Raw genomic sequence first — 18107 nt, forward strand, 5'->3', positions numbered from 1 at the left:
TTTTAGAAGGGGGTCAATGAATTCCCATTAGCCAATACTATTGATGGCAGCATTAGGGAGTAGGAAGGCTTGTTCCTGTTATACTCTCCCAGCACAGAACGGAAATCCAGCACAAGCTAACAGCCTGTTTTATGACTTTACATGGCATGTTAATAGACTTATTGAAACAAACAACAGAAGTTGTTTGGAACGGTGCACTTTGATAAAGTGTCTAGACTCTGAGTAACTCACCAACTGAGAAATGCTGGGGAAATGGAAACGGTTGATGTATATGAGAATTTTAGGAGGGTAAAGGCCACACATTTTTCAAAATAGCTATGCGAATGTAGATATAAAGTGTTTCATGCCATGTGAAGTGAAGCTACAGACACAAAGATAAACCAGGATTAGAAATGGGAGTCAAAGCACTTGTTGCATTTAAAACATCCTTCACAACCTAAACAACATGCAATCGTATCCCTACATGCATGTTGATAAATCCCAAAGGAGTGAATTCAGATAACCCATTCATACGTTCATTTTCTTAAACTATTACCTACAATGACGTGCTCAGTTCAATTCAATTCCTTTTTATTGTCCTAAGAGGGAAATGTGGTTTGTCAACAGGTTTTACGGAGAGATCCCATCATAACATTAAAAACATATCACGAAGGACACAGCCAATTAATCATAAACTTAGTACAAATAAACATAATATAGTGTGAGCATAGTACATATAGTGAAACATTAGATCAAAAATATTGCACATAAATATTATACCAACAGTTAAACTTAACTGAGGGTTAATGAAAATGTTAGCTGCTCGTGATTAAAGCCCATGATTTAAGCCTGTGGACGTTCATTCAAGTTGAACTTTTTAGAAGGTTAATAGCAGCTGGAATGAAGGAGTATTTGAACAAGTTTCTTTTGAAACCTTAAGACCTTGAACCTGTGACCTGAATCAAACTGGAAGCAGCATCCCAGCATCATCAGGTTGTAACGGCCGACCCCTTTTACCCAGCCGGCAGCTACACCTCCAAGACCAGTGGCCTGGATAATTAACTGAGAGATAATCTAACTATCAAGCCGTACTTCTTACCAATTAAACTTTTCCCCCCTACAATCGACGGTGAAAAATATGAGCACAAAAACGGGATGTAAAATTAAACAGATTAAATGTATTAAGTAAAATGACATGCAAAAAACAGAAACAAATATATAAACATAAATATATCCCTCCACCCCAGCAATAATAAGACACCACCAAATATACAGTGGTGTGAAAAACTATTTGCCCCCTTCCTGATTTCTTATTCTTTTGCATGTTTGTCACACAAAATGTTTCTGATCATCAAACACAAATATAACACAAGTAAACACAAAATGCAGTTTTTAAATGATGGTTTTTATTATTTAGGGAGAAAAAAAATCCAAACCTACATGGCCCTGTGTGAAAAAGTAATTGCCCCCTTGTTAAAAAATAACCTAACTGTGGTGTATCACACCTGAGTTCAATTTCCGTAGCCACCCCCAGGCCTGATTACTGCCACACCTGTTTCAATCAAGAAATCACTTAAATAGGAGCTGCCTGACACAGAGAAGTAGACCAAAAGCACCTCAAAAGCTAGACATCATGCCAAGATCCAAAGAAATTCAGGAACAAATGAGAACAGAAGTAATTGAGATCTATCAGTCTGGTAAAGGTTATAAAGCCATTTCTAAAGCTTTGGGACTCCAGCGAACCACAGTGAGAGCCATTATCCACAAATGGCAAAAACATGGAACAGTGGTGAACCTTCCCAGGAGTGGCCGGCCGACCAAAATTACCCCAAGAGCGCAGAGACGACTCATCCGAGAGGTCACAAAAGACCCCAGGACAATGTCTAAAGAACTGCAGGCCTCACTTGCCTCAATTAAGGTCAGTGTTCATGACTCCACCATAAGAAAGAGACTGGGCAAAAACGGCCTGCATGGCAGATTTCCAAGACACAAACCACTGTTAAGCAAAAAGAACATTAGGGCTCGTCTCAATTTTGCTAAGAAACATCTCAATGATTGCTAAGACTTTTGGGAAAATACCTTGTGGACTGATGAGACAAAAGTTGAACTTTTTGGAAGGCAAATGTCCCGTTACATCTGGCGTAAAAGGAACACAGCATTTCAGAAAAAGAACATCATACCAACAGTAAAATATGGTGGTGGTAGTGTGATGGTCTGGGGTTGTTTTGCTGCTTCAGGACCTGGAAGGCTTGCTGTGATAGATGGAACCATGAATTCTACAGTCTACCAAAAAATCCTGAAGGAGAATGTCCGGCCATCTGTTCGTCAACTCAAGCTGAAGCGATCTTGGGTGCTGCAACAGGACAATGACCCAAAACACACCAGCAAATCCACCTCTGAATGGCTGAAGAAAAACAAAATGAAGACTTTGGAGTGGCCTAGTCAAAGTCCTGACCTGAATCCAATTGAGATGCTATGGCATGACCTTAAAAAGGTGGTTCATGCTAGAAAACCCTCAAATAAAGCTGAATTACAACAATTTTGCAAAGATGAGTGGGCCAAAATTCCTCCAGAGCGCTGTAATAGACTCATTGCAAGTTATCGCAAACGCTTGATTGCAGTTATTGCTGCTAAGGGTGGCCCAACCAGTTATTAGGTTCAGGGGGCAATTACTTTTTCACACAGGGCCATGTAGGTTTGGATTTTTTTTTCTCCCTAAATAATAAAAACCACCATTTACAAACTGCATTTTGTGTTTACTTGTGTTATATTTGACTAATGGTTAAATGTGTTTGATGATCAGAAACATTTTGTGTGACAAACATGCAAAAGAATAAGAAATCAGGAAGGGGGCAAATAGTTTTTCACACCACTGTATATATATATATATATATATATATATATATACACACACAACAAAAACCCTCCCTTGTCCCTGTAACAAATAAACACACAACACGAATAACGTCAATGAAAGACAAACTGAAAATGAATGAGTACGTGAATCCGGTAAAAAAGAAAATGTCCTGAAAGCGGATGACTGAATTAGTGATATTGAGTTGTTTGATTCTCCCCGGAAAAAAATGGAACAGCCTCACCGTGAATCCTCGTGTATGTGGTGGATGATTAAGTCCTACCCCGGGGTATCTCGTGGTGAGGTCCTTGAAATAAATCCGGCAGATGGAAAACAAACTGGATGGATAAGCGCAATATGGAAAACAGGTACAGGTTGCTCGTGGTCGTAATGTTGAAACAAAATCTCCTTCTCTCCTCCCTCCTTTTCCTTCTCCTCCTGATGGCTTATATAGTCCTGTGACGGCTGGGATTAATTGATTGTAAACAGGTGTTTTCCAGGTTGGCGGCTGTGGTCTCCTTCCATCATCCGTCCCCGTTTTTCGGGGACGGCATTAACTGATGCACATAAACAGTAAACGGGACAATGAAACGAGACGCACTCAGAACTGACATTTAAACACTATGTGGCCCCGCTACATTCCCCCCCCCAACCTTGGACAAGGGAGGGCCGAAGTACGGCTTGAGATTGGCCACATGGATTGTGTCTATCTTGGAGTCAGTGCCGATACCCCTTTGAAACTGGAAGTTGACTGGACCTGTTTGAGATATGATTTTGGCTGGACCTAACCATTTAGGCGCTAGCTTGGCGGAGAACCTTTTGCTGGCATCCGAGAGATGGTGAGCTCTAATCCAGACCAAATCACCCGGCTGAAAGTGCGCTTCCTTACGCCGGGCATTATATAACTTGGCATGTCTGGATGTCGAACTCACCAACCTCTGTTGGATTCTCCGCCGTAATTCCTCAATTTTGAATAGGTTATTGTAACTGGTGGTTTCTGGATTAGGGGCTCTGGGAAGGAGTTGGTCAAGCGGGCCCTTTAGCTGTCTGCCTAGCGCAACCAAAGCAGGCGTCTCACCTGTGGCTTCGTGCACAGCGGTGTTCAGGGCAAACCGGAGCTCGGGGAGCCATTTATCCCAGTCCTGATGGCGTTCACCCACATAGGAGGCAATCATGTTCTTCAGGGTCCGGTTCACTCGCTCTGTCATGTTAGCCTGGGGATGGTAAGCTGTTGTCAGGTTTTTCTTCACTCCCCAGGCTGTATAAAGTTCATCTAATAGAGAGCTCGTGAACTGCGGACCCCGGTCTGAGATGATGTTCTTCGGCACCCCCCAGTGGGTGAAGATTTCGTTCTTCAGGGTGGAGCAGATCTTGTTAGTTTTTGCGTCTGTTAATGCAAACAGCTCCACCCACTTTGAAAAATAATCAATCACCACCATCAGGACGGTCTTCCTCGAGCTGGTAACAGGAAAAGGCCCCATCAGGTCGACTCCCAAAGTCTCCCCCGGTCCATCCGCGATTGTCGATTGTAGCAATCCTGCCGGTTTACCAGGTGGGTTTTTGAGCTGTTGGCAGGTGATGCACTTCTTCACATGGTGGCAAACGTCTTTCCGGACAGACGGCCACCACGCAACCCCCAGGATCTTTAATAAAGTCTTTGTCCTTCCAAGGTGACCACCTAAAGGACTGTCGTGATAGTAATTTAAAAAGTCAGGGATGAGCCCTTCCGGGACGACTAGTTGGTGTTGCAGACCCCCAAGGGAGGATGGAGTGGTCCTGTACAGAACCCCCTGGAGGTCCACGAAGTGTACCCGGTCGGTACGCTGCTGTTCCAGTCCCTCCCTGATGCTCTGGCAGAATGGACTGGTGGCTTGTGCTTGAGCCAGGTCTTCCAGGCTTCTTGGCAGAGGGAGGATCATTTTCTTTGCCTCTGCCAAACACACCATCCCCGGTGGCTCCGACACCCTGGACAGAGCATCAGGCACAATATTGCCACAGCCCTTCCGATAGGTCACCTTGAAAGTGAAGTTCTGGAGGCGTAACACCCACCTGGTTAGACGGGAGGAGGTCTTCGGGTGATTAAATACCCAGGTCAGAGCGTGATGGTCGGTGTACACTTCAAATTCAACCCCCTCCAGATAGTGTCTCCATTTTTCCACAGCCCACACGACAGCCAAACACTCTTTTTCAGCTGTCGAATAATTGAGCTCGGCGCCGTGCAAGGCTCGAGAGGCGTAAGCGATGACGTGTTCAGCCTGGTGGATTTTCTGAGTGAGCACGGCGCCAAGCCCCAGGTTGCTGGCATCGGTTTGTACCTGGAAAGTGAGCTGTGGATCTGGCTGGGCCAGAACGGGCGGCTCTTGCAGGTGGCTCTTTAGTTGCTCGACTGCGTCCTGGCACTCTGCTGTCCACTCCCACGGGACTTCTTTTTTTCTTAGTTTGTTCAAGGGAGCCGCTATATCAGCCATCCGGGGAATGAACTTGTGATACCACCCCACTAACCCAAGGAAACGTTGCAAAGATTTCAAATCCGTGGGCGTGGGGTAGTCTCGGATGGCTAAGGTCTTCTCGGGGTCTACAGCGACCCCCTCAGATGAAAGAATGTGCCCGAGGAAGCGTATGTGGGGTTGAATGAAGGTACACTTCTTAGTGTTCAGCGTAAGGTGCGCTTGATGTAATCGTTGGAAGACGGTGTCCAGGTCCTGGAGATGTTGTTTAATAGAAGGGGAGTAAATAATGACGTCGTCGATGTAAACAAAGCAGATCTTGCCTATCAACCCCCTCAGGACTTGCTCCATGAGCTGCTGGAAGGTGGCCCCAGCATTTTTAAGCCCAAAAGGCATGACTGTGAACTGGAACAAGCCTTCAGGGGTGATGACTGCCGTCTTCTTCTTACTCCCCTCGTCCATCGGCACCTGCCAATAGCCACTGCGGAGGTCTAGTGTGCTGAAAACTGCAGCTCCATGCAGTGACTCCACAATCTCATGAACCAGGGGCATGGGATATGCGTCCAGGCTCGTCTTCCCGTTAACCCCCCTGTAGTCCACGCAGAAACGATAGGTGTCATCCGTCTTCTTTACGAGGACCACAGGGGACGCCCAGGAGGAGGAAGATGGTTCGATTATTCCCTCGGCGAGCATTTGATCAAGATGTTCTTTAATTATGCCCTTTTTTAGTGGAGAAACACGGTAAGCCTTATTGGAACTTCGTCCGAGGTGTGGATCACATGGGTAACTCCACGGGCGACTCCTAATTTCTCAGTCCACACCTCGGCCCACTTCTTCAGCACCGGCCTTACCTCTTCGGGCTGTTCCTCCACAGGGGCTGCCGCCGAGGTGCTTGCGTCACTCCTCACTGCTGCGTAGAAGCCAATGAATTCCGAGCCCAGATCTTCTTTGGATTTATGAATGAAGTCGCATACCCCTTCCCCTGGCACCGTATACCCCCTGGGACTGAGATGGATGGTCATCCTCATGGTGGTTAAAGAGTCCAGCCCAAGGAGTAACGGGACGGACAGGTGCCGGTCATCCAGGACATACGTATCCATCTCCCAGGTGGTGGAAAGTACACTGTACCTCAAGGGGACTTTGCCCAGGGCCCTGTGTTCACTCCCATCTGCCAATACAAATCGGACAGACGGGGCAGATGTTAAGTTGTCTGTCGGTCGGCTAATCTTCTTCCACATGCTTGAGCGGATTAAGGTGTGATGGCTCCCTGTATCCACCACCGCATCTACCTGCCCCCCCCGCAGCTTCACTGGGACGATCAGGAGGGACGTACTCGCTTGCATGATGGCGAGATCGGCTTCCGACCGGCAAGGTTTGGCTCGCTGGGGTTTTAGGGGCTGGGTTTCTCGTGTACTGGCTTGTACCTTGTTCCGGTACGTTTTTGAGTTTCCCCAGTCCCGTTCCACTTGCGAGCCCACCTTCACCAGGTCTTCCACCGACCCCACAACCCCCCCTGAGACCCCCAGCTAACCGCGGGTTACAGGCATTAAGGATGCGGCGGACCACCTCTTCTTCAGACATAGCCGGCCGCCACTTCAAACACAAAGCCCGATATTCATAGGCGAAGTCCCGGATGGATTGCGAAGGTAGTTGCACCATGGATCGCACCTTGTCCTCCAGTTCAGATTCATAATCTTCCGGAAGAAAAGCCGCGAGGAAAGATCGACGAAAGGATCCCCAGTCTTTAATGTTCTTCTTGGCCGTCAGCCACCAGCTCCGCACCGGCCCCGAGAGGGATGCCCCTATCACCCCCATAAGCTCTTCTGGGGTTAAAGGGTTAACAGCCAGGTACGCCTCCCCTTCTTCCACAAAGTTGAGGACATCATCGATGTTATAAGGGGCCCCCCAACTTGGGAAAGGAAAGGCGCACCCCAGGAACAGAGGGCCGATTGATGTATTCACCGCCCCCCCCATGAGACCCGTACGGCGTTGAATGACGGGGTGACTGACGTACCCGTCTGAAGACTCCTTCGGACCTCCCCCTGAAGAGTTTCTTGCCAGCGTTGATCCCGCCTCTGGAGGCACAACACGATTTCCCGCCCCAGGAGTTGAACTTGCTCACTAAGATATTCTTTTAATTCCTCCTGGGAGCTGCTGATGCGAGCCTGCAAGGCATCTTCGCGCCCGAGCGCACTTTCAGCAACCTCGCGGACTTTCTCATCCAGCCGGGTTAGTTGTTGCGCCAGATCTTCCCACGGAGGTGAGACATCCTCCAGGCATTCCTCCTCAGGTCCATGGTGATCTTCGAGGTACAGCGACTGCAACGAATCCACCACCTCCTGCACCGCTGAACACGCTCTGACCGTGACGTGCCGTGCCCCGGCTACTCCATCATCACACCGCAGCGAAGCAATGGTGTCGTCCTGCTCAGCATGCACTATAGACATATTAATAGGGGAATTGTTTAAAGGCAGACAGCGATAGATATTTATTTAGATTCCTCAGAGAGGGCACCACTTTATGTAACGGCCGACCCCTTTTACCCAGCCGGCAACTACACCTCCAAGACCAGTGGCCTGGATAATTAACTGAGAGATAATCTAACTATCAAGCCGTACTTCTTACCAATTAAACTTTTCCCCCCCACAATCGACGGTGAAAAATATAAGCACAAAAACAGGATGTAAAATTAAACAGATTAAATGTATTAAGTAAAATGACATGCAAAAAACAGAAACAAATATATAAACATAAATATATCCCTCCACCCCAGCAATAATAAGACACCACCAAATATATATATATATACACACACAACAAAAACCCTCCCTTGTCCCTGTAACAAATAAACACACAACACGAATAACGACAATGAAAGACAAACTGAAAATGAATGAGTACGTGAGTCCGGTAAAAAAGAAAATGTCCTGAAAGCGGATGACTGAATTAGTGATATTGAGTTGTTTGATTCTCCCCGGAAAAAATGGAACAGCCTCACCGTGAATCCTCGTGTATGTGGTGGATGATTAAGTCCTACCCCGGGGTATCTCGTGGTGAGGTCCTTGAAATAAATCCGGCAGATGGAAAACAAACTGGATGGATAAGCGCAATATGGAAAACAGGTACAGGTTGCTCGTGGTCGTAATGTTGAAACAAAATCTCCTTCTCTCCTCCCTCCTTTTCCTTCTCCTCCTGATGGCTTATATAGTCCTGTGACGGCTGGGATTAATTGATTGTAAACAGGTGTTTTCCAGGTTGGCGGCTGTGGTCTCCTTCCATCATCCGTCCCCGTTTTTCGGGGACGGCATTAACTGATGCACATAAACAGTAAACGGGACAATGAAACGAGACGCACTCAGAACTGACATTTAAACACTATGTGGCCCCGCTACAAGGTGAAAGGCAGAAACCAGTCCATCACATCACATCTTCCTTGTGTCTATACAACTCTCCACTCACGTGCCATAGAGTTGAATTTTATTAAGATTTCATCCACTCAATGCTGGCCTTGTATGAGTGAGTGTGCATGTGACTGAGTGGGCTTTGGGAGGGCTTTGTGCCTTATAATTCTGCAGGTTCCACTGAGGCTCTTAGGATAGGCTTCAAAAACCCTGCATTACAAAAGGCAGGTTCTATAAATAAATGGGTGCACAAAGCATGCAACATAAAAGAAAACTAGAAAACTGTTAACAGTATGTTACAACATTTATCACATACATTAAATAGTTTCTTTTTTGATTTGCCAGGTGTCTCAAGCACAGGACTTGCCTAACACCTATGTAAAGGTCTTGTTTATGGAGTTCTGCTCAGCCTTCAATACCGTTGTTCCAGAGTTGCTTCAGAGTAAGCTAATCTAGTTAGGCATACCCTATGGTGTCTGCCAGTGGATTACGAGTTTCTTGACAGGTAGGAAGCAGTATGTGAGACTGGGCCCTTATATGTTGGATTATATATCAATTAGCATAGGCTCCCCCAAGGCTTTATACAAATGACTGTAGATCCACTGACAAATCTGTAATAATCTTAAAGTTTACAGGTGACACAACCTTAGTGGGTCTCACTTCCAATAGTGACGTGTCTTCCAATGAAAGAGCGGTGGGCCATCTTGTAAAATGTTGTTTTTGTAACAATTGGAGTTAAATGTTATTAAAACAGTGGAAATGAGGATTGATTTCTGCCAGCAAGTCACTAACTGTCCACCTTTGCAAATTAATGGCCAGACTCTGTCTGTGGTTCAGTCGTTTAAATTCCTGGGGACTACTTTCACTAAAACATCACATCACCTCCATCATCAATAAAACCAGGCAGAGATTGTTCTCCCTTCTCAAGCTTAAGAAGCTTGGCATAACAAGTTGTATATTGTTAAATTTTTGATCAGCCATCATTGAGAGTATTGTGACCTCCTCTATCACCGTTTGGTTTCCTTCTGCTTCCTCTCCTTCTAATACTTCGATGAAGTAGGTAATTTGCTCAGCTGAGAAAATCAGTGGCTGTTGTCTCCCAACCTTAATAGATCTGTTCATCGCCAGAGCTAAAAAGAGAGCAGGAAAGATTGCAGCTGACTCCAGCCACCCCAACAGCCATCTGTTCATTAAACTGCCATCACAGAGGAGGTGTAGGTCTATTGCAAACCAAACTACATGCCACCTCCATGGCTTCTTTTCTCAAATTAGTGTAATCCTAAATAAACTTGCATAGGGTTACTCCTAATTGTTTTTGCAACATCGTAACTGTGTTGTTTATCTATTCGTAAATACTTCATATTTGTTCAGCTTGGACTATTTGACATCTATATTATTTTGTATGGTTTTTGTATTTATTTGAGTTAACTGTTTAAGTTTATAAATGTTTTGTTCAATAACTTGTATTTGCATAGTGGTTTGCACAGTGTCAGGTTAATGATGGGTTGACATTGTGTTTTCTTGAGTTGGTAATGTCTTGTATTCCATGTTCTGCACCTAACCAAAGTCAATTCTGGTATGTTTCACAAGCTAGCAATAAAGTGATTCTGATTCTGATTGCAAAGCAAGCAGTCTTTATACCTGAAAATAAGGCACAAGCAATAGACAGTATTACCAGATATGATTTTACAAAGCAATATCTGTGTGTTGTGGGCACATACGTGAGCCCACAGATGACTGTGAGCTGACAAACAGGAGACAATAACCAAAAGAACTAAAAGAATAGTCAGAGGAGTGCAGGGTCAAAACCAGACAAACATGGATACCAAAACATCTTTAATTCATAGGGCTGAAGAGTTTAGGAAGTCAAGAGCAAGGCAAAGGTCAAAACTGAAATAAAATCTAACAATGGATCTTAGAAACTGACTATGCTAATAGAGTTCCATCCACCAAGAGATAGCGAATCAAACTGCCACCATATCCATTGCAGATCGGGCACTGATGTCAGAAAATGAGGCAACTGTGGTCATGTGATAAACTTGTAAACACAATGACAAAGATAAAAAAATAGCATCATGATAAATAAGTGGGATAATAAAAAATAACGTCAAAATGAATGCAAAACTTAAAACAAATAGTAAAAATGAATTCTACATATTACAATAATCCTGAAATTGAAAAAGAAACATTAGCAAATTGCCTGGCAAATACAGAAAAAAATAAAGAAACCATAACTTCAGCTTTGGTTTAAACACTGCTGGGGCCAGTATCCCAGCTGCCTAATAAGTTGGCCCCGCCTTCTTAGGAAGCACAAACTGGAGGCGGTCCTGAAAACAAAAAACACTAAGAATATACTTAACATAACTGCAAGATTAATCTACACCATGTGAGTTAAAATCAGAATGTTGTATAAAAAAGCAACAAACAGAGATAGTAACATAATATGAAAAATACTACCTGTAAAACAACAAAAAGAAGAAACAAAGAATAGCCTTGATCCAGGGAAAACACTCTGAAACATAACAAGGGAGGATGTTTGCAGTTCAAAATGTCCTTGTTTGGGCACATTCCCTAGACTTTCATAAAAGGAATTTCAATAAGTGATTTATTTATCATTATTTTAGATAGAGAGAGAGATAGAGAGATAGATAGAGAGATAGATAGATAATTTATTAATCCCAAGGGGAAATTCACATACTCCAGCAGCAGCATACTGATAAAGTACAATATTAAATTAATTAAAGAGTGATAACAATGCAGGTATAACAGACAATAACTTTGAATAATGTTAACGTTTACCCCCCCGGGTGGAATTGAAGAGTCGCATAGTGTGGGGGAAGAACGATCTCCTCAGTCTGTCAGTGGAGCAGGACAGTGACAGCAGTCTGTCGTTGAAGCTGCTCCTCTGTCTGGAGATGATACTGTTCAGTGGATTCTCCATTATTGACAGGAGCCTGCTCAGTGCCCGTCGCTCTGCCACGGATGTCAAACTGTCCAGCTCCATGCTTACAATAGAGCCTGCCTTCCTCACCAGTTTGTCCAGGCGAGAGGCGTCCCTCTTCTTTATGCTGCCTCCCCAGCACACCACCGCGTAGAAGAGGGCGCTCGCCACAACTGTCTGATAGAACATCTGCAGCATCTTATTGCAGATGTTGAAGGACGCCAGTCTTTGTGTCAAAGTTCTACACTGCCTTACACATACTGCATCAAGCACCCTGTAACATGCATTAGCTGATACAAATGCCATCGCTGCAGTTATTATAAAATTGTAAGCATTTAAAAAAAAGCACCGTAAATAATGAAAATCAAAACAAAAAGGGATACTCTTCAGTGGTACTGTTAATTCATTCAAGTGTATTTTCTGGATTAATTGTGCATTGACATCCAACACTTGCATGTACCAGACACTGTCCTCCAATTTGCCCACATGAGAATGGCATTCTGGCATAGTGCAGTCTGCAGAACTATAAAATAGGAATTCACATGAATTCTTAAAACTCCACTTACCCAAAATGGCAACAACTTCATCATCTTGTATTACTTCCAAAGACCCCGATACTACAAAGCAAAGGCTGTCCACACTTTCTCCCGCATGGTAAATCAAGTCCCCCGGAGCACAATGGATAGTCTGGAACTCCATGGCTAAAGCGCGCAGGCATCCATCACTGGCAAGTCGGAATGCTGGATGCTCTTTGAACACCTTGCGGTTCAGATGTACACAAATATCGGCCCTCATATCCTTGGGGCAGATCTGTAAAACCTAAAAAAAAAAAAAAAGAATACAATGATAAACTATAAATAGGTTTTTAGATATTTTGAAATCATCTTTAATTACATAAAGGAGAAGTGCATACCTTAAAATAACAGGGAATGGGATCAAACAAGTTGGGGGCAGTGTGGAGGAGTGATATTTTGTATGCAAGTTTGATAAATATTTTGTATGTCTTTATTTGTAAGCTAGACATACAAATTGTAATATTAGTGTTTCTTTAGGCTTGTTGTACTTTATTGTCTAATTAACCAACTCCCGAATCTTCAGGACATGAATTGCATTGTCGGGTTGGTGGTAGGGGGCTCAAACTAGTTTGGCAAGGGTGATTTAGAGCAGTACCTTGTATAAACCAACTTCTGCAGAAAGGCCATAAAACTACCCGGCTGGAAAGCTTCAGCTAAACAAATGGTATCCACTTCTTGAGAGCAGGTGTGAAAAGACAGTGTGTGCACTCATTGGTCTTAAGTACGGCTGTTTGGGATTGGTTTTGAATTAGAGGCCATTCTGTACGACAACAACCTTTTGGTCTACAGGAATGTGTACAGTTGGTCGCTTTACCCTCCCACTCTCTCTCACACACACACTATGGCCATGAAAAGAACACAATGAGGAGCACAACCTAGCAGCCATATTGAGACAGGCATGTGATGTGTCCAGAAGAAAGCTGACTAGAAATGATGACTTGCCCAGAGACATTTGAGTAACTACAAGTTTGTGTGCCACCTGAAACTATACATCTAGCATTTATCAGTTTGTATGGTTGGCAAAATTCACATATTCACTTTGCTTCATTAATATTATTTTATACATATTATCAACAATACATTATTAAAAGTTGCAACTTAATTCCTGCTTGTCCTTTTGCTCTAACTGCCTGTGGTAATAGATGTAGAAGGGAAGGTGGGGAGAAGTGCTAAAGTATAATACCTTATTAAATGTGATAAGTCTATGGGATTTGAGGCATTCCGATAAAGTCTATATAATAAAGAGTACAAAAGGGGAAAATAGAGTCACATAGAACTTTACCATGACAAAACAGGCAATGAAGGTAAATAGGTTTGAAGTAGTAAGGCTGCACCTCCACATGAAGGCTAGGAATGTGTTTTTATATACTGTATGTATAGAGATATATATATATATATATATATATATATATATATATATATATATACACACACACACACACACACACACATAGCATATATACTGTATATAGCTTTTGGTGACTATAATCTTTTGAGTAAACTGAAGTAATTGCAGCCCTGCTCATCTGCACAGTAATATCTTGTGTCATAAGCACAAAATGAAACATACTGCGCAGAAAATGCTTATACTTTATTGCACAGAATGTCTGACTTTTAAACACACTGCCACTAATAACTAATTCTGTACTAGAGTCCATTCGTGACATGTGAAATATCAGACTTTACATTTAGTGCTCTCTTTTTAAATACTCCATGAAAAATGTAGTAAGATTCACATTTGGAAAACATTTATTTCTAAAACTTTTAAATTAAATCTTTCATAACACAAAAAAACTGAACACAATTCATCCAGTATGGTATGTGTCCAACACTGTTAAAAGAAATATATTCAGCATCAGTTTAAAATAGAAGGCAAACGTAGTGACTCCTGAAAAAAAAGCAATATTGCCATGCCTTTTAAATTTAACCTCACAGCATCTGCCTTATTGGTGTGGAGTGAATGGAAAGCACAAACTTAAGCTCATACTGTGTATGATATTCATCTTTCTACTGGAGGAGCTGACAAAAGAAATATCTGGGATATAAGATACTGAGGTAGCTGAAATTGTATTTTTTTGACCATCGAGCGATTTAAAATTAACTAGTTTCCTCTCTGATATATGCGGTCCTAAGAACTTTTAACAGTAGAGTATAAGATAAGGCCACAAGCCGATACAGAAACACTGAAATCTCGTATGCAACTCTTCTGCAATTTAAGATCTTTATTCTTTTTTATGTCAACAATATATAAACCCAATTTAAAAACCATGTTGCTGCATAATATTTAACTATTTATTAAGATAAAAAATACAAGGTATGATGTTAGGAATGATAACTTTCATTATCATTCTGTGTGACATCACTTAGCTGCATTAGATATCTCCAGTCTCCATATGGCGAGATGTACTAGGCTAGATACAATGGATCTAAAAAACTAATATAAAATCATTTGCATGTGGGGAAATTTATCCGAGACCACTAAAATAAATGAAGCAGGGTTTTTATTGCCAGGCTCACAATCTGGATATACCCATTCCTATATTAAGAAATACTGCAATTAATTCAAGTATTTTGAGTTGCATGGTTGTTGTGCAGCAATTAGCCCCTCATCTCCATACGTTACATTTTAAAATAATGGTGAATTAAAGAACAATACCTATGATAAAATCTGTCAGGGTCTGTGTGCAATGAGCCAACTGCCCACAAGGAGAATGAACTGGGAAAAGGAACATAAACAAGGAGAACCCTAAAGAATAGCCAAAACAAGGCAAAAGGTCAAAACAGGTAGGAACAAAAGAGTCTGGCATCAGCTCTGAAATCAATTAACAAAAAAAATAGTACTGGCAATCTAATAATCCTTATCATAATTAAATCAATAAGGGTGTTTTATAGTGTAAAAAAATTTGCGAGAACGACGAGTAACCACGATAATCGCACAAAATGGTGATACAATGACTTCACTGTTATAATGGTAAATGAAACATTAGAAAATCAAAACTATACTATGTGAAATAAATCAGAAATGACCAAAATGGTAAAAATATTAATAGTCAAGGCTAGATCATGACATTCTGAGATGCTAGTGTAGGATATCAGAGAAAGTGTGGACAGAAAAATATTTTTATTAGTTGACATAACATGAATGACCTATGTACAAGTGCCTGTCCTAAGCACTGCATTTGTAGTAACATTTTCTACACATTAAAGGGTAAGAGAACATTTGTCATTCATCTTTGGCATCACAACTGTTGCCAGCTTCAAGCAAATCACCACAGGAGCCTGAGTAATTAAATACTTATCCTCTGAAAAGACCCTCAACAAAGTCAACTCTTTCTTGGAAGATATGTCAAAGTTTAGTGTTGTCTTTGGCCTTTCTTGGGGATAAGTACTGCTTGGGTTCACAAACCACCTTTGAACCCCCTTCAAAATTTCAAAATTGACTTTATTACATCAGTTGTACATTCCCAGGAATCAAGGAGTCGCCCCTCATTCCATCTGATAAGGTTTTCATTCTCAGTTGGTGCTCCAAACCAGCCAAACAACTTGCCTTGGGCTGCACAACAGAGTTGAAGGAGAATGGCCACAATGACCAATTTGGAAAATTCTAGGGCAAGCTCTCAGAATGCATGTCTCTATTCTTTATATTTGTAATTGCATTACTTCATTACTATTTATAATTTTTAGTTTGGTGGTTACTAAATTGTTAATTATTGTATAAAACATCCAATTTTAACTCAGGTTTACAGTCTGAATATTCATAATTGTTGAGCATTCTTTTAACAGTTTGGCTTTGAACTAAATGTAACACATGGTAAGTCAAGATACCCAACTTTCTTCTTTTGGTTGCTCCCACTTACAGTTCACCACAAAGGATCATCAGTGTCCATCTCTCCCGGTCTTTTGCATCGTTATCTGCCATATCGACTCCCTTCATGTCCTAACTCAACACAGCCAATACTACAGTAACTTGTAATCGATTCATAACTTAGAATAAATATAATCTTTAAATATATATCCTCTTTAATAAAATCCCTGTGTGCGTCCAGGTGTCCGTGTGTGTGTGTCTTCTGGTCAAGTGCGCATGCGCGGTACGATGCACGATATTACTGTCAGAGAAAGTTAGAGGCGTTTTACTTAAATACAAACCAGTATTACTGCGAGAGGAAATTAAAGGTTCACAATACAGTGACTCATATTACAGCCACATACAAGCCAGTATTACTGTCAGAGGAGATTAAAGGCATATTACCGATGCGCACACCTGTATTACCGCCAGAGAAAATTAAAGGTATATTACAGACGTACAAGCCAGTGGACGTACAAGACGGTATTACTGTCACAGAAAATTAAAGACACACAATACATGGCGGTAGCCCACGAAGAACGGTCAGCTCAGCAAGTAAACATCAACAAAAGAAAAGCTGAAAGAAAGAAAAATACGACCAACAAAAAGAATGAGGTCAAGGTCCCTTGCCATTTAATATAGACTGTTCCTACTAATGTTTATGCACTACTGTTCTAGCGCCCGTTATTGTAACGGGCTAAATGACTAGTACAGTAATAATATGGAGTCAGATTAAGACATCCACACCCTTACTACACTGTTGATAAGAGGTATGACAACTGTAGTTTAAAGGTGGTGAAAAACAATTAAAGTCATTGAGGTTGTATCTTTTCCTCTGTGTTTAGATATATTTGCTAGAACCAGAATGGCACCTGCTCTTAAGACTCTTTCGCACGGAAATGCAGAGAAAGCCATTCAGAGATACACTAACCTAAATAATTTGACAAGAATAAAGACAAGGAGATTACTGTGTACATGTGGACACCTTGTTTTAATTCAGGCAAGTCTAATCACATAAGAGACTTTTCACTTTGGCTGCTAGGTGAGTGCAGTGAAGTTATGTTCATATTTATCTCTTTTATATACGTGCACATGGTAACATGAAGTACAGGATTATATGAGCAGAAAAATACATATACTTGCACTTCAGGAGCTTTTTAGTTCTAGCAGTGTTCCAGGACTGCTGACAATGAGTGTATTTCTAGACCTTCTAGAACACAACCACACTTCTGCTTTGGTACAGACTTTGCTTTTCATAAAGTTATATGGCATATAAATTATATGGGGATTGAAATAATCATACAAATATGTATTTTTATACTTAACATTTGTGCCTCTATTCATAAACTGAAAAGATAAATTAGCAAGTGAGATAACAAAGATCAACAGGAAAAATTAATGTTGCTTTGGATGTTCTAAGGCATGAGATGTGCTGTCACCCTGTGGTTAAGGTCCATTTAAATTGCCAGGCTCATTAAAAACATTCCCTAATCATAAAACATTAATGACAATATTTCAGTGCTATACATGCAGTATTCAGTATATGCTGGTCTTATTTAAATGAGTTTCTGCATTTCTTATTCCTTTCTTTCTCTAATGTTCAAGTTGGCCAAACTTAATTATTAGATTCCTTTACCAATAAATATGAACTGATAGCAAACAAAGCAATTGTATTTCCTAAAATATGAGCGCTGTTAAAAGTGAATATCACTGGATTGCATTTCTATGATATAAGATTGGAAAAATTCACCTTTAGATTGTAAATCCTACTGTGCCTCCTAACTTTCAGAAACTGAATTTATATGAAAATGACAAAGTAAAGTACTCTGGAACACGATGCCTGTTTTTTTCTATCAGGTTTAAGAAATATTCAAAAGAACTTGACAGCAAGTGACCTGGGTCAAACTTCATCCATTAGCCTATAATTGCCAACTCTCCTGTCTGTATGACTTAAAAAAGTCAAATTGGGTTGAACTGGTTCCCATGCAAATGTTTAATAAAAATGTGGAAAAAAGCAAGGATGTCTAGTACTGGCAGCTCATACCTCCAGGGATCTGGATTTCATT

The 18107-nt window shown here is 41.7% G+C and overlaps 1 protein-coding gene across 4 annotated transcripts in view; it reads right to left on the reverse strand.

The window, feature by feature from the left end:
* The window catches only part of LOC114643083 (potassium voltage-gated channel subfamily H member 1), an 846735-nt gene that overhangs the window by 281446 nt on the left and 547182 nt on the right, over positions 1-18107 (reverse strand). For all 4 annotated transcript variants that reach the window (XM_051919675.1, XM_051919676.1, XM_051919677.1 and 1 more), the window contains exon 9: positions 12189-12441. In XM_051919675.1, coding sequence (XP_051775635.1) covers positions 12189-12441 — 253 coding nt within the window. The remainder of the gene's footprint in view (positions 1-12188; positions 12442-18107) is intronic.

The sequence above is a fragment of the Erpetoichthys calabaricus genome, chromosome 15 (assembly GCF_900747795.2).
Source record: "Erpetoichthys calabaricus chromosome 15, fErpCal1.3, whole genome shotgun sequence".
NCBI lineage: Eukaryota > Metazoa > Chordata > Cladistia > Polypteriformes > Polypteridae > Erpetoichthys > Erpetoichthys calabaricus.